We start from the raw sequence: 27,739 nt of genomic DNA, 5'->3' as shown, positions 1-27,739 counted from the left end.
TTGCTGGGGCTCATGCAGATACCCGTGGATAGCCCTCGAGTCTGGAGAAGGTGGGAGGAGCGGAAGGAAAATTGGTGAGGGTGAGCACCAGTCCTTCCAGATGGAGAGGAACTGGTTTGTTCTTTTATTGAGAAAGAAACAGAGAGCGGTAAGGCCTTCTTGATGGGGGATAGAAGTTATAACTGGACATCCATGGTGAAGATGAGGCAGTCAGTGCCTGGGAATTGAAAATTGCTGAGGAGATTGAGGGCATGAGAAGTGTCGCGGATGTGGGTTGGGAGGGATTGACCTGAAGGGTTTAGAATGGAGTCATTGTACGAGGACAAGTTCAGTGGGGCTGGAGCAGGAATTCCCTTTCAGTTCTACTTTACACTGAACCTGGCTCCGCGCTCCGGGTTCATTTATATTCAGACCTCTTTAATGTGTTTCTGATCCCACCCTGACGTGGAAATTGCCGCGATTCCTGCCCAGAGAACACTTGGAGCAACGTTGTTCATTCCCGAGACTGCAGCGCGCCTAGTGGACATTCCCGGTACTGCAGGGTTCAGCAGCTCCCGAACGTGAAAGGACCTTGAACTGGGAAGTACCGGGAGTTAACATGGCTTCGAAAGGACAGGTCGAGAGTTTAACCGAGGAGGTTATTTGTCCCATCTGCCTGGATTTCTTCACCGATCCGGTGTCACTGGAGTGTGGTCACTACTTCTGCCGCTCCTGTATCACACGGTGTTGGGAAAGGGAGGAGAGAAACTCCTGCCCGGAATGTAGAGAGGAGTTTGCAGACCGCACCCTCAGGGCCAGTTGGGTGTTAGCAAGACTGGCTGAAAAAGCTCGAAAACTGCACCACCTGAAGCCGAAAGGGAAGGAAAGTAAACGTTTCTGCGAGGAACATGAGGAAGAACTGAAGCTGTTTTGTGAGACGGACAGGAAACTGATCTGTCTGATCTGTAGAGATGCACTGGAACACAAGTCTCACAACTTTATGCCGATTAAAGAAGCCGTTAACATTTACCAGGTAAAAATAACCCGCTTTCGATCGTCTGTTTATGTTGTGTCTTTTTTTTGTCTAATCCATTCCTCCTTTAATTCCCAGGATCGGGTTAAATCTTCCTTGGACTCTCTCATAAAAAGACAAGCAGACTTCCAGGAAATTAAGCAGGAACAGAAAGAGAAGATTTCTGGAGTTCGGGTGAGGCTCGTGAGCAGAATTTCCAATATCCTTGTGCAGTCTTGATCCCTTTAATGAAGAATAGCAGAGTATCGCAGCTCCAGTAACCTGGGATGATCTTCTTCTCTTCGGCGGTTGTCACCCAGCTTAATGGTGCATTACCGCCACCTTCTGCTCTGGAGTGCGGATCAGACGATAGACTTAACAGTTGAAATGCCTTCTCTCTCTCTTTCTCTTTCTCTCTCTCTCTCTCTCTCTCTCTCTCTCTCTCTCTCTCTCTCTCTCTCTCTCTCTCTCTCTCTCTCTCTCTCTCTCTCTCTCTCTCTCATACACACACACACACACACACACACACACACACACTCTAAACTACACTTTATCCTTCCTTATTTGGCCATCCTAGTACCCTATTCCTGCTTATCCATCATAATCCTATAAAAAAAAACCCTGTATCCCTTAAGAAAGCTAAAAGTACCCAGACCTGTACCCTCTCACCCATGCCCAGTAACCCTTTTAATGTGAATTCCTGCACCCCCAATTCCCTTAGATTAATTGTCATCATCTCTCTCTGTATCCTAAACTTCCTGCAACTCAGAATTACATGTTCTACTGGCTCCTCTTCCTGACATTCCTCACACAAACCTGTCTGGTGTTTCCCTATCATTTACAATGTTTTGTTTAGTGCACAGTGCCCCAACCTTAACCTAGTCCACAGTTTCCTCTCTTCTGTATCCACTGCCTACCCTAGTACTTGTAACACTCTTTTGTATTTGATATAAATGCCTCCCTTTCCCCCTCTGTCTCATCTTCCTTGCCACATTTGGATGATTTTTCCCCCAGATTACACACTTAGCCTCTGCTTTGCTGATACTAATGTGCATTTCTATATTTTCTTTCTTTAATGCTCTCTTTGCCAACTCATCCACCTTCTCATTCCCCTTCACCCCTACATGAGCTGGAACCCGTAGAAATTTAACCTGACCTCCCTGATTTGTAACTCTTGTGACTGACTGAAGGACTTCATAAAGTACATCTTGCCGGCTGTTTGAGTGAGAAGACTTTAAACTTGCTAGAACTGAGGATGAATCTGAGCATATCAGTTTGGGCTTTGGCTTTGGCTCAATCAGGGTTCGACGAGAACAGGCAAAGGGGAGGTTGAACAGGGCACGACTGCGCAAGCGCGTGAAAGTCGGTCTCTGAGATCAGCGGGGGAATTTAAAAAGCGAGCAGAGGCTGAGTACGAGCTTCACTCCAGGTGAGGTAAGGCCGAGTAAGCTCCTTTAATTAATCTAATTAGCTTAGGAGTAGGTAATGGAGGCAGCAGTTAGGGCAGTTGAGTGCTCCGTTTGCAGTATGTGGGAAGTCAGGGCGAGCTCAGTTGTCCCTGATGACTACACCTGCAAAAGGTGCATCCAGCTGCAGCTCCTGACAAACCGTGTTAGGGAACTGGAGCTGGAGCTGGATGAACTTCCGATCATTTGGCAGGAAAAAAAAACAGGAGTTACAGGGAGATAGTCAACCCTAAGAGTCAGGAGACAGGTAGCTGAGTGACTGTCAGGAGAGGGAAGGGGAATAGACAGAATGAACAGAGCACCCCTGTGGCCGTTCCCATCAACAATAAGTATACTGTTTTGGATTCTGTTGGTGGGGATGATCTACCAGGGACAAGTTGCAGTGGTTGCGTCTCTGGCACCGAGACTGGACCCTCAGCTCAGAAGGGAGGGAGGGAAAAGAGGAGAGCAGTAGTGATAGGGGATTCAATAGTTAGGGGGACAGTTAGGAGGTTCTGTGGAAGAGATCGAGAATCCCGGATGGTCTGTTGCCTCCCTGGTGCCAGGGTGTGCGACATCTTTGATCGACTTCTCAATATTCTCAAGAGGGAGGTTGAACAGCCGGATGACGTGGTCCATGGAGGGACCAATGACGTGGGTAGGAAGAGTGAGGAGGTCCTGAAAGGTGAGTTTAGGGAGTTCAGCACCAAGTTAAAGGACAGGAACTCCAGGAGAGCAATCTCAGGATTGCTACCAGTGCCACGTGCAGGTGGGTTTGGAAATAGTAAGATAGTGCAGATCAACATGTGGCTGAAGACATGGTGCAGGAGGGAGGGCTTCAGATTTATAGATAATTGGGCAGTTTTCCAGGGAAGGTGGGACAGTTTACATCTGAACTGGAGGGGAAACAAATATTCTTGCAGGTAGGTTTGCTAGAGAGGCTCCAGTGGATTTAAACTAGATACAAGAGGGGGGGGGGAGGGGAACCAGAGTGCAGGAACAGATGTATGGGAGAAGGAAGAAAAAGAAGATAGTAAAGTTGTTTGCACTGTCAGAGATAACTAGAGAGGAAGAGGTGGAGAATTTCTTAAATGCATTTATTTTAATGCTAGGAGCATTGTAAGAAAGGAGGATGAGCTTAGAGCATGGATTGATACCTGGAAATATGATGTTGTAGCTATTAGTGAAACATGGTCGCAGGAGGGGTGTGATTGGAAACTAAATATTCCCAGATTTCATTGCTTCAGGTGTGATAGAATCGGAGGGACAACAGGGGGAGGTGATACATTGCTTGTCAGTGAAAATATTACAGCTGTGCTCTGGCAGGATAGATTAGAGGGCTCGTCTAGGGAGACCATTTGGGTGAAATTGAGGAATGGGAAAGGTGTAGTAACACTTATAGGGGTGTTCTATAGACCACCTAATGGGGAGCAAGAATTGGAGGAGCAAATTTGTAAGGAGATAGCAGATATTTGTAGTAAGCACTGGGTTGTGATTGTGGGAGATTTTAATATTCCACACATAGACTGAGATGCCCATACTGTAAAAGGGCTGGATGGTTTGGAGTTTGTAAAATGTGTGCAGGATAGTTTTTTGCAGCAATACATAGAGGTACCGAATAGAGAAGGGGCAGTGTTGGATCTCCTGTTAGGGAATGAGATAGGTGAGGTGACGGAGGTATGTGTTGGGGAGCACTTCGGGTCCAGTGATCACAATGCCATTAGTTTCAATATAATTATGGAGAAGGATAGGACTGGACCCAGGGTTGAGATTTTTAATTGGAGAAAGGCTAACTTTGAGGAGATGCGAAAGGATTTAGAAGGAGTGGATTGGGACAATTTGTTTTATGGGAAGGATGTAATAGAGAAATGGAGGTCATTTAAAGGTGAAATTTTGAGGGTACAGAATCTGTTTGGTTGAAAGGAAAGGTTAGAAGTTTGAGAGAGCCATGGTTTTCAAGGGATATTGGAAACTTGGTTCGGAAAAAGAGAGAGATCTACAATAAATATAGGCAGCATGGAGTAAATGAGGTGCTCGAGGAATATAAAGAATGTAAAAAAAATCTTAAGAAATTAGAAAAGCTAAAAGATATGAGGTTGCTTTGGCAAGTAAGGTGAAAGTAAATCTAAAGGGTTTCTACAGCTATATTAATAGCAAAAGGATAGTGAGGGATAAAATTGGTCCCTTAGAGAATCTGAGTGGACAGCTATGTGTGGAGCCAAAAGAGATGGGGGAGATTTTGAATAATTTCTTTTCTTCGGTATTCACAAAGGAGAAGGATATTGAATTGCATAAGGTAAAGGAAATAAGCAGGGAAGCTATGGAAACTATGACAATTAAAGTGCTGACGCTTTTAAGGAATATAAAAGTGGATAAATCTCCGGGTCCTGACAGGATATTCCTTAGGACCTTGAGGGAAGTTAGTGTAGAAATAGCAGGGGCTCTGACAGAAATATTTTGTCGTTAGAAACGGGGATGGTGCTGGAGGATTGGCGTATTGCTCATGTGGTTCCATTGTTTAAAAAGGGTTCTAAGAGTAAATCTAGCAATTATAGGCCTGTAAGTTTGACGTCAGTGGTGGGAAGTATTCTTGGAGATGCTATATATAATTATCTGGATAGACAGGGTCAGATTAGGAACAGTCAACATGAATTTGTGCGTGGAAGGTCATGTTTGACAAATCTTATTAAATTTTTTGAAGAGGTTACTTGGAAAATTGACGAGGGTAAAGCAGACATTGCCTATATGGACTTCAGTAAGGCCTTTGACAAGGTTCCGCACGGAAGGTTAGTTAGGAAGATTCAATCTTTAGGTGTTAATATTGAAGTAGTAAAATGGATTTAACAGTGGCTGAATGGGAGATGCCAGAGAGTAGTGGTGGATAACTGTTTGTCAGGTTGGAGGCCGGTGACTAGTGGTATGCCTCAGGGATCTGTACTAGGTCCAATGTTGTTTGTCATATACATTAATGATCTGGATGATAGGGTGGTAAATTGGATTAGTAAGTGTGCAGATGATATGGTGTTGTGGATAATGAAGTAGATTTTCAAAGGTTGCAGAGAGATTTAGGCCAGTTAAAAGAGTGGGCTGAACGATGGCAGATGGAGTTTAATGCTGATAAGTGTGAGGTGCTACATTTTGGTAGGAATAATCAAAATAGGACATACATGGTAAATGGTAGGGCATTGAGGAATGCAGTAGAACAGAGTGATCTAGGAATAATGGTGCATAGTTCCCTGAAGGTGGAATCTCATGTGGATAGGGTGGTGAAGAAAGTTTTTGGTATGCTGGCCTTTATAAATCAGAGCATTGAGTATAGGAGTTGGGATGTAATGTTAAAATTGTACAAGGGATTGGTGAGGCCAAATTTGGAGTATTGTGTACAGTTCTGGTCACCGAATTATAGGAAAGATATCAACTAAATAGAGAGAATACAGAGGAGATTTACTAGAATGTTACCTGGGTTTCAACACCTATGTTGCAGAGAAAGGTTGACCAAGTTAGGACTTTATTCTTTGGAATGTAGAAGGTTGAGGGGGGACTTGATAGAGGTATTTAAAAATTATGAGGGGGCTAGATAGAGTTGATGTTGATAGGCTTTTTCCATTGAGAATAGGGGAGATTCATACAAGAGGACGTGAGTTGAGAGTTAGGGGGCAACCCCAATCATAACTCCACTCCACCACGTCATCAATTGTTCCTTGTAGCTTCCTGATTATATGCTCCATGTTCCTAACTCTTTTCCACAAGGCCCCATCGTCCGCAAACAGTGACCTACCTATATCCACTGGTACCTCTATGAAGACATAATGATGAAAAGTATCAGACTAATCACACTACCCTGAGGTGTACCTATGTTATGCTAAAAAAGATCTAGGCTAAGGAGCGCTCTTGAAGTTGCTGCATCTTTACAACAGATTGTGGGAGGAGGTAAGATTACCAAGTGCGTGGAAAGAAGCAGTAGTAATTCCAATAAGGAAACCTGGCAAAGATCCGTCAAAACACACTAGCTACAGGCCAACAGCATTAACGTCAAATATATGCAAGATAATGGAAAATATGATAACAGAAAAGTTATCATATGATCTTGAGAAGAGAGGAATGCTGGCAAGTTATCAGAGTGGTTTTAGGAAAGGAAGGAATTCCATAGACTCAGTGATAAGGTTAGAGACTGAAATAAGAAAGGCTCGGGCAAATAAGAGTCAGTAGTTGCAGTGTTTTTTGACATAGAAAAAGCCCATGACATGATGCACAAACTGCACGAGATGGGGGGTTGGTGGAAGAGTTTTTAATTGGATAAAAGATTTTTTGTTCAGTAGGAAAATTCAAGTTCAGATTGGGTCAGAATGATCAAATCAGTAACCTGGGATCGATCCTGACCTCCAGTGCTGTCTGCGTGGAGTTTGCACGTTCTCTCAGTAACCGGTACCTTCTTTTAGCCGACAATCCACTGGTGTTTGGAACAGCAATGAAGGTCCTCCATCTCCGGCAGTGTTCATGTCTTCATTCAACATGTCAGTAGCTACTTCTCGGTTTTCACTACTGTCAGTCATGCAGGTCCTGAGTGGAGACTCAGGAATAACATGGCACTCAGATGTAGAAAGACTCTTCATTGTTTCCTTAACAATTTTGTTTTACCAGTCAGTATTGTTAGCCCTGAGCTGAACCCATGAACCTGGAGGACCAGTGGACCACTCTTACTCTGGCCCCTACCTTTGATCTGTTTGGCATGGGTGACCCTACCAAGAGTCAAAGCATAAAGCCCACATTCCAGCCAACGGAGTTCTTTGGGCCATTGAGGCACACAAGGTCAATTATGGAAAACTCTGAACATCCTCTACATAGCACCATCCAGAGACAGAGAAGCAGTTTCAGCGACAGGTTACTATCGATGCAATGCTCCTCAGACAGGATGAAGAGGTCAATACTCCCCAATGCCATTAGGCTTTACAATTCAACCGCCAGGACTTAAGAACTTTTTAAAAGCTATTATTAATGCTTTTTGAGATAGTGATTTAGATGCATATCACATTTTTTTACTGAGTTAAGTATTGCATGTAATTAGTTTTGCTACAACAAGTGTATGGGACATTGGAAAAAAAAGTTGAATTTCCCCATGGGGATGAATAAAGTATCTATCTATCTATCTATCTAAACCCAACAGCAAGGTTGTGGTCCTCTTGGATGATAATGGGCTGGACAGACCCTTCCATATCATAAGGAAATACATCAGGGCCAAATAATAAACTAGCCTCTCCTTTCCTTCGACAGGAACAGTCACAAAACGTTCAGTCCCACATCACATCCCAGTTTGATGAACTGCGCCGGATTATCACTGAGAAAGAGCAACGTGCACTCCGAGATGTCAGGGAAGAAGAGGAGAGAATTCTAAATCCAATGGAGAAAAATCTTCAGGAGATTCAAGAGAATTTAAATTCCATCTACGAAGAAATCTCAAAGTTACGGGAACAGATGGATCAACAAGACAATATCATATTCCTCATGGTGAGAGATTTCAGTTTGGTCCTGTAAAAGTACATAGGCACAAAATGATGTATTTTAACTCAGTGTGGGATTTACAGATACTGGAGTTGTAAACTGATTGAAACCAGTCAGATGTTTTGACTGTTCAGAGTTGTTGTCTCCAAACTGGCCTCTCACAACATCTGTACATCACAGGACTGTCTGCACCCTTCTGGGGAATGAGTTACTGTAATCATAGCACTGAGCCAGTAATCGCTTCTGTGATTCCCACGTATAATATCCCCTGAGACTCAGAGTAACATCCCATTACACTAACAGACTGTGAGTGTGTCTGGTGCAGTGGGTGTGAGTCTCTCTCTGTTGATCAGTGGGAACTGAGGTTGAATTCCGGAATGTGACCTACACATTGGATTTACCATCTATATCTGGTTTGTATCAGGTTCAGTGTTTTGGAGAATTTTGCACTGTCTTTTGTTTTTCAGAAATATTCTTCATCAGATTATATCCCATTTTCATCAGAGACAGGACTTTCAGTCCATTCTCTCCTATCAGTTTCCCTGGTGCACAAGCCTCCTCCCACCTACTCACCACACCCAGTAACAGTGTCCCCGACTCCATGGTCCCTCATGTGTTTATCCAGCTTCCCCATTACATTCAATCTCTGCTGTTCCACTTCAGCCACTCCTGTGGCAGTGAGTTCCACATTATTTTCACAACATTTCTTGTGGCATTTATTAACGACCAACTGATGTTTTATCTTTGACTTATGCTCTCCACACAAGCAGAAATATTTTTGATCAAATTCATTCAGAATCTTAAATTCTCCATCTGATCCTCCTTGACATCATGTCCAGATAAAAACAGACAACCTGTCCAGTCTCTCCTGTAAGTTCCTTCTCTCAGTTATGGTATAATTCTCATAATCATTCCTTGTACTGTCTCCCATGGTTTTATGTCCCTCTTTCTCTGTTTCTGTCAGGGGGAATTTTCAGCAGTTTTTAATAACTTGTCTCAGATTCCTGCTGTCGGGATGCCGACAGTCAGTCTCAGTCAATTGAGATCTGTGTTTGATTTCTTTCAGGAGGAAGCTCGTCGGAAGAGGAGGTAGGATGTGGTCCTTATGAAAACTTTGTATGGATTTGTAAAATAGTTCAAATATTACTGATGCTTACTTTATAACCAACTGTGTAATATTTACAGGATTAGTGAGGATACCCAGACATTGTCAGTGACAGATGGTGCCCTATTGGTTGAAAAATTCGATCACCCCTATTTGCTCAACATAGCATCGGAAGAAGTGATTAGCGGCATTAAACAAGGTAAGACATAAGATTCATTTGTCCTTGTTTATGAGACACAACAAATTTATAATCAGATGCAAAATATGGCTGTAATTATAGGCTGAAGGGAAACTATAGACAATAAGACTCAGGAGTAGAATTAGTCTCTTTGGCCCATTGAGTTTCTCTGCCATTTAATCATGGCTGTTCCTTTCTTCCCCTCCTTAGCCCCTCTCCCCGGCCTGCTCCCTGTAACCTTTGATGCCATGTCCAATCAGAAATCTATCAAGCTCTGCCTGAAGTACACCCAATGACCTGGCCTCTACTGCTGCCTGTGGTGATAAATTCCCTAAATTCACCAACATCTGGCTAAAGAAGTTTCTCTGCATCTCTGTTTAAATGGATTTTCCTCTATCCTGAGGCTGTGCCCTCTTGTCCTAGATTCCCCACCATGAGGAACATCCTTTCTACATCTACTCTGTCTAGGCATTTCAGCATTCGAAAGGTTTCAATGACATTCCCCCTCATCCTTCTGAATTCCAGAGAGTACAGACACAGAAATGTCAAATATTCCTTGTATGACAAACATTTCATTCCCAGAATCGTCATTGTGAACCTCCTTTGAACCCTCTCCAATCCCAGCACATCTTTTCTTAGATGAGGAGCCCAAAGCTGTTCACAACACTCAAGGTGAAGCCTCACCAGTGCCTTATAAAGTGTCAGCATCACATCCCTGCTCTTGTCTTCTAGACCTCTTAAATCAAATGCTAACATTACATTTGCCCTCCTCACCACTGACTCAGTCTGCAACTTAACCTTTAGGGTGTTCTGCACAAAGACTCCCAAGTCTCATTGCATCTCAGATTTTTGAATTTTCTCCCCTCTTAGAATACAGTCTGCAGATCTATTTCTACTACCAAAGTGCATGATCATGCATTTTCCAACATGGTGTTTCATTTGCTGCTTTCTTGCCCATTCTCCTAATCTGTCTAAGTCTTTCTGAAGCCTATCTGTTTTCTCAACACTACTTGCCCCTCCACCAATCTTTGCATCAGCTGCAAACTTAGCAACAAAGCCATCCATTGCATCATCTAAGTCATTTATATACAGCATAAATTGAAGTGGTCCCAACACCAACCCCTGCATACACCACCAATTACTGACAACTAACCAGGATGTGATAATTTTATTCTCACTCACTGCCTCCTACCAATCAGCCAAGGCTCTAAACATGCCAGTAACTTTCCTGTAATACCATGGGCTCTTAACTTGGTAAGTAGCCTCATGTGGCAACTTGTCAAAGGCCTTCTGAAAATCCATATATACAACATCCCCTTTATCTTACGCCGAATCTTCACAAAGAATTCCAACAGGTTCATCGGTCAAGATTTTTGCTTAAGGAAACCATGCTGAATTTGTCATAGCTTGTCCTGTGTCACCAAGTACTCCATCACCTCATCTTTAACAATTGACTCAACATCTTCCCAACCACTGAAGTTAGGCTAACTGGTCATAATTCCCTCTCTGCTGCCTCCCTCCTTTCTTAAAGAGTGGAGTGACATTTTCAATATTCCAGTCGTCTGGCACCATGCAAGAGTCAAATGATTTTTGAAAGATCATTACTAATGGCTGCACAATCTGTACCACTATCTCTTTCAGACCCCGAGTGTAGTTCATCTGGTCTGAGTGATTTATGTAACCTTAGGTCTTTCAGTTATTTGAGCACCTTCTCCCTTGGAAAATTAACTGCACTCACTTAGTTCATCTGCCACCTCCTTGTCCCTTGTTATTATTTCTCCGGCATCATTTTCTAGCTATCCTACATCCATTCTCATCTCTCTTTTATTTTCACATATTTGAAAAAGCTTTTACTATCCACTTTGATATCGTCTGCTGGATTGCTTTCATATTTCATCTTTTCCCTGCTAATGATTCTTTCAGTTGCTCTCTGTAGAGTTTTAAAAACTTCTCAATCATCTCTTCCCACTATTTTTTGCTTTGTTGTATGCCCTCTCTTTTGGTTTTACATTAGTTTTGACTTCCCTTGTGCTATTTTACCATTTGAGTATTCCTTTGTTTTTGGAGTACATCCATCCTGCACCTTCTCATTTTTCCCCGAAACTCACTCCATTGCTGCTCTGCTGTCATCCCCGCCAGCATCTCCTTCCAAATTATTTTGGCAACTCCTTTCTCGTACCACTGTAATTTCCTTTACTCCACTGTAATACTTCTGTCAGACTTTACTTTCTCCCTATTGAATTTCAAGTTGAACTCAATCATTTTGTGATCTCTGCGTCCTCGGGTTTCTTTTACCTTAAGCACCCTAATTGCCTCTGGTTCATTACATAACACCAAATCCAGTATAGCTGATCTCCTAGTAAGCTCAACGACAAACTGCTCTAAAAAGCCATCGCTTAGGCATTCAACACTCACTCTCTTGAGATCCATTTCCGACCTGATTTTCCCAATGGATCTGTATGTTAAAATCTCCCATGACTATCATAACATTACCCTTTTGACACGCCTTTTCCATATTAGACCAAATGATATAGGAGCAGAAGTAGGCCATTTGGGCCTTCGAGTCTGTTCCGCTATTCAATCATGGGCTGATCCAATTCTTCCAGTCATCCCCACTCCCCTGCTTTCACCCCATACCCTTTGATGCCCTGGGTAATCAAGAACCTATCTATCTTTGTCCTAAATACACCCAAAACCTGAAACGGCAAGAGAGGGTCGATGTGGAGAGGATGTTCTCTATGGTGAGAGTATTCAGAACTATAGAGCATAGCTTCAAAATTGAGGGGCGACACGATAGAAGAGAGGTAAGTAGGAATTCTTTTGGGCTGAGAGTGGCAAATCTGTGGAATGCTCTGCCACAGACTGTGGTGGAGGCCAAGTCCATGTGTATATTTAAGGTGGAAGTTGATAGTTTCCTGATCGGTCAGGGCATCGAAGGGTCTGGCGAGAAGGCACGTGTTTGTCATGGAGTGAGATCCAGGATCAGCCATGATGGAACGGTGGAGCAGACACGCTGGGCTGAACAGCATAACTCTGCTCCTATGCTTTATGGTCACAGAACCAGACTCAGTGCCAGAGTCCCACCACCATGGCTCTCCTCTGTTCGGTCAACACCCCCAACAGTATCCAAAATGATATAACTGTTGTTGAGGGGGATGGCCACAGGGGCACTCTACAATGGTTCCTTAACCATTTTCCATAAGATGTAGGAGCAGAAGTAGGCCATTCGGCCCATCGAGTCTTCTCTGCTATTCAATCATGGGCTGATCCAATTCTTCCAGTCATCCCCACTCCCCTGCCTTCACCCCATACCCTTTGATGTCCTGGCTGATAAAGAACCTATCTATCTCTGCCTTAAACACACCCAATGACTTGGCTTCCACTTCCACTCGTGACAACAAATTCCACAGATTTACCACCATCCCATGAAAGTAATCTCTCTGCATCTCTGTTGTAAAAGGACGTCCTTTAATCTTGAAGTTGTGCCCTCTTGTCCTAGAATCCCCTACCATGGGAAATAACTTTGCCATATCTAATCTGTTCAGAATTTTAACATTTGAAATATTTCTATGAGATCTTCCCTCTCCTGAACTCCAGGGAATACAGCTGAAGAACTGCCAGATGTTCCTCATACGGTAACCCTTTCATTTCTGGAATCATACTCATGAATCTTCTCTTAACCCTTTCTAAAATAAGGAGCCCAAAATTGCTCACTATATTCCAAGAGTGGTCTCATGAGTGCTCAACATCACATCCCTGTTCTTATATTCTATACCTCCAGAAATGCATGCTAATATTGCATTTGCCTTCTTCACAACCGACTCAACCTAGTGGTTAACCTTTAGGGTATTCTGCACAAGGACTCCCAAGTCCCTTTGCATCTCTGCATTTTGAATTCTCTCCTATGCTCTTGGAGTCTGTGGTCCACATCTCAGCTACTATTGGGAGGCCTGTATATACCGTTGCATTTTCTGCTTCTGCTTGGTACTGCGCAAGCACTGCCGGACGGCTGTTATAACGCGCAGTCGGTGTGAACGGCATGGGAGTTAAGTTGTAAAGTGACCTTTTTTGACTAGATCCCCTAAATTGATTTGATTGAGTCTATCTTTAAAAATATTAATGCCAGAAATATTGAGCAGGTCTGGCAGCAGAAGATTCCACTCTCTTGTTGATCTTGGGTAGAGGGAGTACTGGTAGCAAATCTTGTTGAATGAAAGGGTTTCCAGTATGTCAGGTCCAGTTTGGTGTCGAGTTGAACTGACCCTGTGACGAATTTGGATGTTTGATGGAGTGATGTTGTGAACTTCTTTGAAAATGAAAATTAACAGTAGTTTAATATGTCGGTTTTCAAGTGGTTCCCATTGAAGGTTAGACAGCATGTTGGTGACACTGGATTTCCTGCTGTAATCGTTTAACACAAAGTGAGCAGTGCGGCGTTGGATTTTTTCGATGGACTTCTTATTGTTAGCTTGATGGGGATCCCATTTGGCCGTGCAATACTCAAGCTTTGGACGGACGAGTGTGTTGTATGCCGTGTCCTCGATGGATTCACTACATGGGTGGAGGTTTCATCATAGGATACCCAGCATTTTGTTTGCTTTGGCTGTAATCTGATTGATGTGGCATGTCCAGTTAAGATCCTTGCTAATTTCAACACCAAGATATGGGTGGTGGGTGACTGTTTCAAGAATCTCTCCACTGATGTATGTCATGTTGATTGGTTTAACTTTGTGACTGACATGCATAGTTGAAGGACATTTGCCATGGAGACTCCCATTGACATAATGAATCAACATCGTTTTGCAGCAGCTGAGCATCTTGGTCATTTTTTAATCTCACGGTAGATTATGCAGTCATCTGCAAAGAGTCTGATTTTGGACTTGACTATATTTGACAAGTCGTTGATGTAAATGAGAAAAAGTAAGGGTGCCAAAACGGTCCCCTGGGGCACTCCAGGTGTTACTGGAGATTCAGGGGACTCTGCCCCCTCGAGAAGCACACTTTGCTGTCTGTTGGTAAGGAACATGTTTAACCAATGTAGAAGGCTGTTGTTAATGCCCACGTGTTCAAGCTTACTTAGCAATCTCTGGTGGGGAACCGTGTCTGATGCCTTACTGAAGTCGAGTATGATCAAGTCTTCTTGGCTTCTATTGTCAAGGATCTTTGCTAAGTCATTGATCAACCCGACAAGTTGTGTGTCACAAGATCTGCCCTGTCGGAACCCATGTTGGTGGTGAGGAAGAATATTGTGTCTGTCTAGATGGTCCATAATGTGACGGTGAATAATTTGTTCAAGAATTTTACAAGGGATGGAAGTGAGTGAAACTGGTCTGTAATTTCCCAGATTTATGCGCTCACCCTTCTTATAAATTGGAACGATATTCGCTTTCAACAAATCGTCTGGTAATGTCTCAGTATCAATAGACTTCTGGAATATCTTTTGCAAAACGGGAGCTAGACTGGAAGCACAACTCTTCAGAATCATGGCTGGTATTTGATCAGGTCCTGGTGCTTTCTTGGGCTGTAATTCACCGAGAGGCTTCTTAACGCCTGTTACAGTTATAATGAGATCTGCCAAGTCTGGGGTATTGCGGGGGAGTAAAGTGGGGTGTTCATTCAAAATTTCCTTTGTAAACACAGAGCAAAACTACTGGTTAAGTGTTTGTGCTTTGTCTGCAGCAAGAGATACAATGCGGCCCCCGGTGAGAGAGAAGAAATTCCACAAACTTCTTGCCTTATAGATTTAATAAAACTCCAGAACGGTTGGTGTTGTCACACTTTAAGCTCTCACCTATTACCTCATTAACATACTGATGGTTTTCTTAACTCAACCCACAAGGATTCAACATCTGACATTTCTAATGTCACATCCTTCTACTGATTTGATGTCATTCTTTACCAGTAGAGCCACACCACCACCTCTGTCTACCTTCCTATCACTCCGATATAACATGTAACCTTGGACATTCAGATCCCAACTACAACCATCCTTCAGCCACAATTCAGTGATGGCCACAACTTCATACTTGACAATCTATAATAGTGCAACAAGATCATCCACCTTATTTCTTATCCTCCATGCATTGAGAGATAACACTGAGTACTGCATTTCTACCCTTTTTGATCTGCATCCCTAATTCACTGATACTCACCCTGCTGGCTGCAATTTTGTCCTGTCATCTGCCTGCCCTTCCTGACAGTCTGACTACAGGCTATCTTTGCTTTTTTTACCATCCTGAGCCCCATCACTCCAGTTCCCAACCCCCTGCCTAATTAGTTTAAACCTTCTCCAACAGCTCTAACAAACCTGCCTGCGAGAATATTGGTCCCCCTCTGGTCCAGGTGTAACTTGTCACTTTTGAACAGGTCATACCTCCCCAGAAGAGATCCCAATGATCCAAGAACCTGAAGCCCCCCTTGCACCAGCTTCTCAGCCATGCATTAATTTGCCAAATCATCCTGTTTCTACCCTCACTGGTCCGTGGCACAGGCAACAATCCAGAAACTACTTCCCGGGAGGTCCTGCTTCTCAGCTTTCTTCCTAGCTCTCTAAATTCTCTTTTCAGGACCTCTTTTCACTGCGCTAACTGCCTATTCACATTTCCATTTCTCCTGACAGACTCCCAGATACTGACCTCCTGCTACTTCGTGGTGACTACTTTCCTGTAACTCTGATTGATTATCTCTTCACTCCCCTCTACAATCCGGTCATCCAGCTGCTGCTCCAGATCCCTAATATAATCTTCAAGCAGCTGCAGCTCGATACACTTCACACAGACGGTGTTCACTGGGAGACTCTGGGTCTCCCAGGACTCCAACATGAAGAACACACAACAGCCATTTACCACACTAGGTACAGTAAGAGGAAAAATGGGAAGTTTAACAGAAGCTTACCCAGAGCCAACGCCTCTTTGGAGCTGAAGCCTCCTTCGAGCTGAAGCTTGACACTCCTACTCTCACCACTGACCGAATCCCAACAATGGCCGCTCCGTTTGTCCCTTCTGTACTTTTAAACAAGTGTCGCCAACCTGCGAGGAACCTCGTTGCTGTGGCCTGCTCGTGCCTCCGATTGTTGTCGGAATTGAAGTTAATTCCAGCACCAACCCCACCTGTTGGGAGGTATCACTGTCACATGGTCAGCTGGAGATGTCAGACCCCTGAACAGACCAACACTGGGGCAAAATATAACCAATTCACGGGACTGTTAGATGAACCACTGCATCCTGATCCCATTCATGCTGGGAAAATATGTCAATGCATGCGCTTGAATCCTGCCACAGTAGCTCTGGAATTAACGTTTCATTAATGTCATTAAAGTGGATAAAATCTGGTATCACTGTGGTGACAGGGATTGTCAGAAAAATACACCAGTCCTTCGAGCCACTCACCCTGTCTGACCTGTCCGTGACCGCAGTCTGATTGACTCAGCTCTGCCCCCTGCTGGACTCGCGAGTCTCACTGTTGTTATCAAACCACCACATTGAAGCATCGTCAGACTGAACCCGGACACACCAATCAGCATTGATCTTGGTGAACGACGGGAGAAGCCCACACAGCATAACTGGTCTGGCAAATCTCCCTCACGCACATGCACAAGGACGATTGATAGAGTGTAGACAGAGCCTCAACATTGCACATTGTTAGTTACACACACACACACACACACACACACACACACACACACACACACACACACACACACACACACACACACACACACACACACACACACACACACACACACACACACACACACCACAACAACAACAGTGAACAGAGATAAAGACAGTCAGAGACACAGACACAAATTTACATTTAAGAATTAAATCTGCCACCTTTATCCAATCTGCCTGTTTCTGTGGCACTGAACTGACGTCACACCAACAGTTCACAGACAGACTCCAGGGTGAGATTCCTCAGGAGGATGATCTGGGAAGGGGTTTGGTAGATGTTGAACCCATGGCCCATCTCATCCCTCTGGGCTAAGATGTCTTCTTGAGTAAATCCCATCACCGTGTGTTTGTCCAATATCCCTCTAAACATTTTCTATCCGTGTACTTGTCTAAATTTATTTTAAAACATTTTAATTATACCATAGACCATAAGAGTAAGATATAGGAGCAGGATTAGGCCATTTGGCCCATTGAGTCTGCTCCACCACTTCATCGTAGCTGATCCAATTTTCCTCTTAGCTCGAATCTCCTGCCAGCTCCCCATATCCCTTCATGCCCTGACCAATCAAGAATCTATCAACCTGCCTTAAATGTACATAAAGACTTGGCCTCTACAGCAGTTTGTGGCAAAGAATTCCACAGATTCACCACTCTCTGGCCAAAGAAATTGCTCCACATCTCCTTCCGAAAAGGATGCTTTCCCCATTTTGAGACTGTCCCCTCTGGTCTTAGACTCTCCCACCACAGGAAACATCCTCTCCATATCCACTCTATCAAAGCCTTTCACCATTCAATAGGTTTCAATGAGATCACCCCTCATTCTTCTGAATTCCAGTGAATACGGACCCAGAACCATCAAACGCTCTTCATACGACAAGCCATTCAACCCTGGAATCATTTTCACGAACTTCTTTTGAACTCTGTCCAGTTTCAGCTCATCCTTTCTAAGATAAAGGGTCCAAACCTGCTCACAATACTCCAAATGAGGCCTGACCAATGCTTTATAAAGCTTCAACATTACAACCTTGCTTTTATGTTCTAGTCTTCTTGAAATGAATCCTAAAGTCACATTTACCTTCCCCACCACAGACTCAATCTGCAAATTAACATTTAGGGAATCCTGCACAAGGACTCCCAAGTCCCTTTGCACCTCAGTTTTTCTATATTTTCTCTCCATTTGGAAAATAGTCAGGCCTTACATTTCTTCTACCAAAGTGCATGACCATACACTTCCCGACACTGTATTCCTCTGCCATTTCTTTGTCCATTCTCCAAAACTGTCTAAATCCTTCTGTAGCTTCGCTACTTCCTCAAAAGTACCTGCCCTTCCACCTATCTTCATATCGTCTGCACACTTTTTAACAAAGCCATTAATTCCATCATCCATATCATTGATAGATAATGTAAAAAGAATTGGTCCCAACACAGACCCCTGTGGAACACCAGTAGTCACGGGCAGCCAGCCAGTAAAGGCTCCCTTTGTTCCCACTCTTTGCCTCCTGCCAATCAGCCACAGCTTTGTCTATGCTAGGATCCTTCCAGTAATACCGTGGGCTCGTAGCTTGTCAAGTAGCCTCATGTGTGGCACCTTGTCAAAAGCCTCCTGAAAATCCAAGTACACAACATCAACTGATTCTCCTTTGTTTATCTGGCTTGTTGTTTCTTCAAAGAATTCGAACTGATTTGTCAGGCAAGATTTTCCCTTGAGGAAACCATGGCCTATTTTATCATGTGCCTCCAAGTACCCTGACAACTCCTCCTTAATAATCAACTTCACCATCTTCCCAGTCACTGAGGTCAGACTATCTGGCCTAGAGTTTCCTTTATTCTCTCTCTCTTCTTGAACAGTGGAGTGACATTTTCAACTTTCCAGTCTTCCAGAACCATTGAAGAATCTAGTGATTCTTGAAGGATCGTTACAAATGCCTCCATGATCTCTTCAGCCACCTCTTTCTGAACTCTGGCATGTACACTATCTAGTCCAGGTGACAGCTACCTAAAGATCTTTCCGTTTCCCAAGAACCTGTTCTCTAGTAATGCTAATTTCACGCCCGGCACGTTGCCTGACACTTGGAACTTCCACCATACTGCTAGTGTCTTCCACAGTGAAGACTGATGCAAAATATGTCTTCAGTTCATCCACCCTTTCGTTGTCCCCCATTACTACCTCTCCAGCATTGTTTTCCAGCAGTCCGATATCCACTCCTGCCTCTCTCTAATCCAGAGATTAGGACCACCTGGGTACTAATTTCTGGATTGCTGCCTGTGCCAGGTGCCAGTGAGGGTAGAAACACGATGATCTGGCAGGTAAATGTGTGGCTGAGAAGCTGGTGCAGGGGGCAGGCTTCAGGTTCTTGGATCATTGGGATCCCCCTGGGGGAGGTATGACCTGTTCAGAAGTGATGGGTTGCACCTGAACCCGAGGGGGACCAATATTCTTGCAGGCAGGTTTGTTGGAGCTATTGGGGAGGGTTTAAACTAATTTGGTAGGGGGGTGGGAACTGGAGTGAAGGGACTCAGGATAGGACGGATGGTAAAAATGGTAATGATAGCCTGCAGTCAGACTGTCAGGAAGGACAGGCAGGTGATGGAACTCAGATGCAGCCAACAGGCTGAGTATCAAAACTTTAGGGATGCAGAATCAGAAAGGACAGCAAATACGGTATTCAAGCTGTTGTATCTAAATGCACGTAGTGTAAGAAATAAAGTGGATGATCTTGCTGCACGATTACAGATTGCCAGGTATGATGTTGTGGCCGTCACTGAATTGTGGCTGAAGGATGGTTGTAGTTGGGAGTTGAATGTCCAATGTTACACATTATATCGGAGTGATAGGAAGATAGGCAGAGGGGGTGGTGTGGCTCTACTGGTAAAGAATGGCATCAAATCAGTAGAAGGATGTGACATAGGATCGGAAGATATTGAATCCTTGTGGGTTGAGTTCAGAAACAGCAAGGTTAAAAAGACCTTGATGGCAGTTATACACAGGCCTCCAACAGAGCTGGGCGGTGGACCACAGATTACAACAGGAAATAGAAAAGCTGTGTCAAAAGGGCAATGTTCTGGTAGTCATGGGAGATTTTAACTTGCAGGTTGATTGGGAAAATCAGGTTGATAATGGATCTCAAGAGTGAGTCTGTTGAATCCCTAAGAGATGGCATTTAAAGCAGTTTGTCATTGAGCCTACTAGGGGATCAGCTATACTGGATTGGCTGTTACGTAATGAACCAGAGGCGATTAGGGAGCTGAAGGTAAAAAACCCTGAGGAACCAGTGATCACAGTATGATTGAGTTTAACTTGAAATTTGATAGAGAGAAAGTAAAGTAGCAGTCGCCAGCCCGTTGATCACAATCGACTGGTCGATCTTTGAGACTTTCCCAGTAGATCCCGAAAAAAATTCAAAAATAAATACACAAATACCGTTGAAAGATTGTTTTTGGGTTGCGGGGTTTTGTTCCGTTCTTTCTGCCCAGTTACGCGTGTGTGTAGCTCCCCCGCATTACACAGTGTAATTCAACACGTACAAACACACTGGATGAACTCAGCAGGTCGGGCAGCGTCCGTTGAAATGAGCAGTCAACCTGCTGACTGCTGAGTTCATCCAGCTTGTTTGTACGTGTTGATGTGACCACAGTATCTGCAGTGTACTTTGTGTTTACACAGTGTAATTCAGTGGTCCCCAACCACCGGGCCGCGAGGAAACGATATGAGTCAGCTGCACCTTTCCTCACTCCCTGTCTTGCCCACTGTTCAACTTGAACCCATGCGAGGTCATCAGTCGCCTAAACGCAGTGATACCCTTGTGCCAGGAATCACTGGTTCGCCTCACGCGGCCGGCGAGAAGTGCCGTTGGTACTGGCCTGGAGCACGGAGAGGTGGGCGCCGCCTCTAAACCTGTTCACCACACCGAATGTTCGTGGGGAACCCGGTGCTAAAATATTCACAGACGATCTAATTCGAGCTCAGGGTTCCGTAAGTAGCAGAGCAGCTACCTCGCTGTGATCTGTTGATACAAACTTTTGTCGGCCGATAGATCCTACAAGGTGGGTGGGCACCCTGTCACTCTCCCCGCTCTGTCGCTTTCTCCGGACTGGAACCGGCACCGGTGTTTAATCCCCCCCCCCCCGCCGGCGGCCGGTCGGCAAGAATATTGTCAATATTAAACCGGTCCGCGGTGCAAAAAAGGGTGTGCACCCCTGGAGTTTATACATTATTTCTACTTCCGGGTTGCAGGGTTTTACTTCCGGTCTTTCCTGCCCCAGTGCGCATGTGTTTAACTAATCAATCTGGGGGTCGATGTCTTCTTTGACTGTGGCCGAGGTAGGGGATCTTGGGCTTAAAAAGGTTGGTGACCACTAAAGTAAAGGCTGATGTAGCAGTATTTCAGTGGAGTAAGGGAAATTACAGTGGTATGAGAGAGGAGTTGGCCAAAGTAGATTGGAAAGAGCTGCTGGCAGGGATGTCAGCAGAGCAGCAATGGTGTGTGTTTCTGGGGAAATGAGGAAGCTGCAGGATGTGAGTATGTTTTCATTTCTTCCAAAAACGAAGAACTACACAAATTGTAAAATAGTACAACCATGACTGACAAGGGATGTCAAAACTATTGTAAAAGCAAAAGAAAGGACATACAACAAAGCAAAAATCTGTGGGATGATAGTGGATTGGGAAGTTTTTAAAAACCTAAACAGAGCAACTAAAACAATCATTGGAAAGGAAAAGATGAAATGTGAAAGCAAGCTAGCAAATAATATCAAAGTGGATGGTAAAAGTTTTTTCACGTATGTTAAAAATAAAAGAGAAATGAGAGTGGATATAAGACCGCCAGAAAATGAGGCAGGAAAATTAATAACAGGGGACAAGGAGATGGCGGATGAACTAAATGACTATTTTGCATCAGTCTTCACTGTGGAAGACACTAACAGTATGCCTGATGTAGTGTGTGAAGGAAGAGAAGTGGGTGCAGTTACTGTTACAAGAGGGAAGGTGCTCAAAAAGCTGAAAGACCTAAAGGTACATAAGTCACCTGGACCACAGGAACTGCACCCTAGGGTTCTGAAAGATGTAGCATTAAATATTATGGTGGCATTAGAAATGACCTTTCAAAAATGATTGGAGTCTGGCATGGTGTCAGAGGAGTGGAAAATTCTTTAAGAAAGGAGGAAGGCAGCAGAAAGGAAATTATAGACCAGTTAGCCTGACCTCAGTGGTTGGGAAGAAGTTTGAGTCAGTTGTTAAGGATGAGGTGATGGAGCACATGGTGACACAGGACGTCGTGATACAGGACAAGATGGTATAAAATCAGCATGGTTTCCTTCAGGGAAAATCCTGCCTGACAAACCTGTTGGAATTCTTTGAGCAGATTACAAGTAGGATAGATAAAGGGGATGTAGTGGATGTTGTATATTTGGAGATTCAGAAGGCCTTTGATAAGGTGCCACACATGAGGCTGCTTCCCAAGTTAAGAGCCCGTGGTATTATAGGGAAGTTGCTGACATGGTTAGACATTGGTCCCTCCCAACTAATCAATGCACACCTAAATTATTGGTCACCTTAATTGGATTATTGCGCCCAGCCCCATGCTTTAAAAGGTGAGACTTGCCCTTAGCTTGCCCTCTCTTACAGGCAACCACATTGGAGGTAAGTGCATTGATTTATGCTTGGTAAGGTCTATCGTTTGTCCTGATAAGGGAGCCACAACTATCCAAGGTCAAGGGGGATAGCTGTTGTAGTGCCTTTCCCTTGTTCTTTGTTTGTGTAACCGTACCCTGTCCCCACACCGCTTCCTGTGTATTGTAGTTGCTTGTGTTGACCCGACTTGCCCTTGTAAATAAATTCCTTAGTATTAAAACTGTGTGTGTCCAGGCCTCTACTGTTGAGACTCAAAGAACCAGTTATTTTCCGTCACAACAGCATATAAAACACTTAAGAACCAATGTTTCAGCGCCGGGTTCGATACAGTGACAGACCACTCCCAAGTGTGCTCTTCACCGTGCCGGTTTGATGTGGAGGATCAAAAACCCAAAACCCAATAATTAAACCACTGCGTTGCTTAGTAATCATTGTAGCTTTCATCGGGGCAGAGCCTTTCTCACTTTATCCTTTAAAATTGTTCCGATCGTTGACCGACTGCAGCCTAACGCTTTACAATGACCGATGGCATTTCACCACTTTCTGGGTAAACATGCCCACCTGCAAGGTCATTTCCGAGTAAGAGATCAACATTGTCTATCGGTAGTTCAGATCGCACCCCTATTGTGACTGGTCCAGATACCAAGTCGCATTTCAGAATTATCTTATGCAAAGGCACGGTCTCAGTCCCCTTTCCAATACCTTTGATAATATTCACCACCATATCACCATATAACAATTACAGCACGGAAACAGGCCATCTCGGCCCTTCTAGTCCGTGCTGAACACTTACTCTCAACGCCCCCGACTCTCAAATCTCCATCTCAGCACCGAACTCCAAACCACTCTTTAATATCAGTGACTGAAAAGCTCCAGTATCGCTCCAGATTCTCACTGGAACCGGAGTTGATCCCTCCTTCACAGACACAAACCCATTTGAAATAAATCTCTCAAATCCCTCTTGAACTCGGTCAGACCCCTCCTTCTTCAGCGGTGTTTCAACCGTCTGAACGCAGGCATTTGGGGTTCTCTCTCTCTCTGTCCTGTTTTCCCTTTTCATAGCAAAACAATTGGATGCCGCATGACCAGGCTTCCCACAAAAGTAACACTTGAAACTGGGAAATTTTTCTTTTGACTGCTTCCCTTCCTCCTGACTTTTATCACTAGTCCCCGGTTTACTCTCTGGTTTAGCCGGTGGGTTATCTTTGTTATCCCTGCTACTCCTTTGGTAGCTCTTGCTCGGGAAAAACTTTACCTTGTGGGTTAAAGCAGACTCGTCTGCTAACTTAGCAGACTCTGACAGGGTCTCAGCCTCTCTCTCATTCAGGTACGTCCTTATGTTGTCAGCGACCCGGGTTCATGTCCCGTTACTGCCTGTCAGGAGTTTGTACGTTCTCCCATGACCACGTGGGTTTCTTCCAGGTGCTCTAGTTGCACAGTCCAAACCTGTACTGGTTGGCAGGTTAATTGGTCATTGTAACTTGTCCCATGGTCAGGCTGGGATTAAATCAGGGGTTGCTGGGTGGTGGGGGTCATTGTAACTTGTCCCATGGTCAGGCTCGGATTAAATCAGGGGTTGCTGGGTGGTGGGGGTCATTGTAACTTGTCCCATGGTCAGGCTGGGATTAAATCAGGGGTTGCTGGGTGGTGGGGGTCATTGTAACTTGTCCCATGGTCAGGCTGGGATTAAATCAGCGGTTGCTGGGTGGTGGGGGTCGTTGAAACTTGTCCCATGGTCAGGCTCGGATTAAATCAGGGGTTGCTGGGTGGTGGGGGTCATTGTAACTTGTCCCATGGTCAGGCTCCGATTAAATCAGGGGTTGCTGGGTGGTGGGGGTCATTGTAACTTGTCCCATGGTCAGGCTCGGATTAAATCAGGGGTTGCTGGGTGGTGGGGGTCATTGTAACTTGTCCCATGGTCAGGCTCGGATTAAATCAGGGATTGTTGGGTGGTGATGGATGTCATTGTAACTTGTTCCATGGTCAGGCTCGGATTAAATTGGGTTGCTGGGTGGTGGGGGTCAAAGGGTCGGAAGGGCCTATTACGTACTGTATCTCAATAAATAAATTACAGCTGATGAAAGTGCAGTAGACATCGTCTCCATGGAGTTTAGCGAGGGATTGGACAAGGTAGCAGAGAGTTAGATCACATGGGAGACAGTACGATCTGGAATAGGATACAGAGTTGTCTGGGTGGAGTCCTGTGACTAGTGGTTGTGCTGCAGGGATCGGTGCTGGGTCCACTGTTTTTCATCATTCATATGAATGATTTGGAGAGAATGTAGGTGAAGTGTTTAGTAGGTTTGTGAAGGACTCTAAATTTGGTGGTTTCATGGACAGTGAAGAGGTTATTTATTTATTTAGAGACAGTGTGAAACAGGCCGTCCCAGACCAACGACCCGCTCCACCCAGCACCCCAACTATTTAAAACCAGCCTAATCACGGGGCAATGTACAATGACCATTTAACCTACAAACCGTTATGTCTTTGTACAAGCGTTACAGAGTGATAGAAACTAACAACACAGGCCCTTCAGCCCATCTGGTCTATACTGAAGCATTTAAACTACCTGCTCCCATCGACCTGCACCGAGACCATGGTCCTCCAACTCCGACCATCCATGTACCGTCCAAACTTCACTTAAATGTTTAAATCGAGCTTGCTTGCACCACTTGGGCTGGCAGCTCGTTCCACACTCTCACAACCCTCTGAATGAAGCAGTTTCCCCTCATGTTCCCCTTAAACTTTTCATCTTTCACCTTTAACTCATGACCTCTGGTTGTAATCCCACACACCCTCTGTGGAAAAAGCCTGCTTGCATTTACCCTATCTATACCCCCTCATTATTTTGTATACCTCTATCAAATCTCCCCTCAGTCTTCTATGTTACAGGAATAAAGTCCTAAACTATTAAATCTTTCCTCATGACTCAGGTCCTCCAGTCCCAGCTACATCCCTGGAAATTTTCTCTGTACTCTTGCAAACTTATTTACATCCTTCCTGTAGGTAGGTGACCAAAACTGTACACAATATCCCAAATTAGGCGGCCCCAGGTCTCAGACAACTTCAACGTAACATCCATCTACCTGTAACACCACTTTCGGTGTATTCTGGACCTGTGTTCCCAGATCTGCTGTAGAACAGAGTCCTCAGTGCCCGACCATTCACTGTGAAAGACCGACACTGGGGTCCTACCGAAGAGCAACAGCTCACACTTGTCTGCATTAAATTCCAGCTGACACTTTTCAGCCCATTTTCCCAGCTGCTCCAGATCCCACTGCAAGTAATGATGGTCTTCCTTGCTGTCCACTCCTCCCCAATTTGAGGGATGAATCGGGAGCACCCGGAGGAAATGCACGAGGTCCCGGGGAGAAAGTACAAACTCCTTACAGATGGTGTTGGAATTGAACTCTGAACTCTGGAATGCCCCAAGGTGCAACAGTATTGTGTTATCCACTACATAACCCTCTTGCTCATGGTTTATCCAAGATAACAACGAGATCTTGATTAATTGGGTCTCTGGGCCATTGGATGGAATTTGATTTTAATTCAGAGAGATGAGGGTGTTGCATTTTGGAAGGTAAACCAGGACAGGATTTACACATCAATCGGGGGCCCTGGAGAGTGTTGTGGAACAGAGAGACCAGGAGGTGATTGCCTTCATCAGACAGAATACTGAGTACAGGAACTGGGACGTCACGTTATGAGTGTACAAGACATTGGGAAGGCCACATTTGGAGCAGAGTAACATACAAACTGCTGGAGGAACTCAGCAGGTCAGGCAGCATCTATGGATATGAATAAACAGTTGATGATTTGGGCCAAGGTTTTGTGTGTGTTGCTTTGGATTTCCAGCATCTACAGACTTTCTTGTCTTTATGATTTTGATCACCCTGTACAGTTCTGGTTATCTTTCTACAGGAAGGATGTCATTAAACTGAGAGGGTATAAAACAGATTTACAAGGATGTTACTGGGACTGGAGAGTTTGGGTTATAAGGAGAGGCTGAATATTCTGGGTCTCTCTCATACCCGGTTCCACTGCTATCTCCCGTCTTTCTTTCCAATCGAGGAAAGGTCTCGGCTTGAAACAGCGACTGTACATCTCCCTTATCACACGCTGCTTGACCGGCTGAGATTCTCCAGAATTTTGTGTTTGTTGATCGAGGAAAATCCGCTCTCCATGTCGAGGAAAAACCTCGGGACGATGCCGGTTGTCCATCCGCTGTGTTTGGGTAAAACCCCGGGAAAGGGTCCTGTCGCCCATCCAACTGCGCCTGAGGCCCAGCGGCCTCTCCCCCCGATCCCCGGGGCCGCGCTGCCCGAGTCTCCCACCCCCCCCCCCCCCCCGAGTCTCCCCACGGTCCCGGGGCCGCGCTGCCCGAGTCTCCCCCCCGGTCCCGGGGTCGCGCTGCCCGAGTCTCCCCCCCGGTCCCGGGGCCGCGCTGCCCGAGTCTCCCCCCGATCCCCGGGACCGCGCTGCCCGAGTCTCCCCCCGATTCCCGGGGCCGCGCTGCCCGAGTCTCCCCCCCCCCCCCCCCCACCCCGATCTCCCCCCGATCCCGGGCACTCTCTAATTCTCTGCTTCTCCCCCCAGTCTCTGTCACCCTGGATGTGGAAACGGCGAATCCGTGGCTCGAGGTGTCTGAGGATCGGAAGAGTGTGAGATGGACCGGGACCCGGAGGGATCTCCCTGACACCGGGAAGAGGTTCACATACTTCGCTTGTGTGCTGGGATCGGAGGGATTCACATCGGGGAGACATCACTGGGAGGTGGAGGTGACGGGGAATCGGTGGTGGTATCTGGGAGTCGCCGCAGAGTCTGTGGAGAGGAAGAGAGATGTCACATGGAGTCCGGAGACCGGATTCTGGAGAATCGCGCGGGTTGATGACTGGATGTGGGTTCTCACCTCCCCTCGGTCCCGTCTCCCTGCCGGTCCCATCCCCGGGAGGGTGGGAGTTTATCTCAGTTACGAGTCTGGGACAGTTTCATTTTACAACGCGGAGACCAAGTCCCATCTCCACACCTTCACTGGGAATAAATTCACGGAGAAACTTTATCCTTTCTTCGGGTTTGGATATAAAAACGAGTGGCTGAGAATCTGCTCCGGTTCCGCTCCGGGTCTGTAAACGGGTCGGGTCCGGGACCGGCGTCAGGAGTCAGTCAGTGTAAATATAAATGTGCGGAGAGTGAAATAAACACGGTGTGAGAATTATCAA

The 27,739-nt window shown here is 45.1% G+C and overlaps 1 protein-coding gene across 2 annotated transcripts; it reads left to right on the top strand.

The window, feature by feature from the left end:
• Window positions 1-392: 392 nt before the first annotated feature.
• On the top strand, window positions 393-27,739 carry LOC140720618 (zinc-binding protein A33-like). Of its 2 annotated transcripts, none has more exons than XM_073035452.1 (6): window positions 393-1,012; window positions 1,091-1,186; window positions 7,708-7,941; window positions 9,002-9,024; window positions 9,121-9,239; window positions 27,117-27,739. In XM_073035452.1, the coding sequence occupies exons 1-6, from the start codon at window positions 599-601 to the stop codon at window positions 27,647-27,649; spliced, it is 1,419 nt and encodes a 472-aa protein (XP_072891553.1). In that variant the 5' UTR covers window positions 393-598; the 3' UTR covers window positions 27,650-27,739. The 2 variants fall into 2 exon arrangements, with proteins under 2 accessions (XP_072891553.1, XP_072891560.1); XM_073035459.1 differs by lacking the exon at window positions 27,117-27,739 and adding an exon at window positions 14,898-14,976.

The sequence above is a fragment of the Hemitrygon akajei genome, chromosome 2 (genome assembly GCF_048418815.1).
Source record: "Hemitrygon akajei chromosome 2, sHemAka1.3, whole genome shotgun sequence".
In the NCBI taxonomy this organism is placed as follows: Eukaryota; Metazoa; Chordata; class Chondrichthyes; order Myliobatiformes; family Dasyatidae; genus Hemitrygon; species Hemitrygon akajei.
The sequence above is the reverse complement of the archived record's forward strand: the minus strand, read 5'-3'. Positions and strand labels throughout refer to the sequence as shown.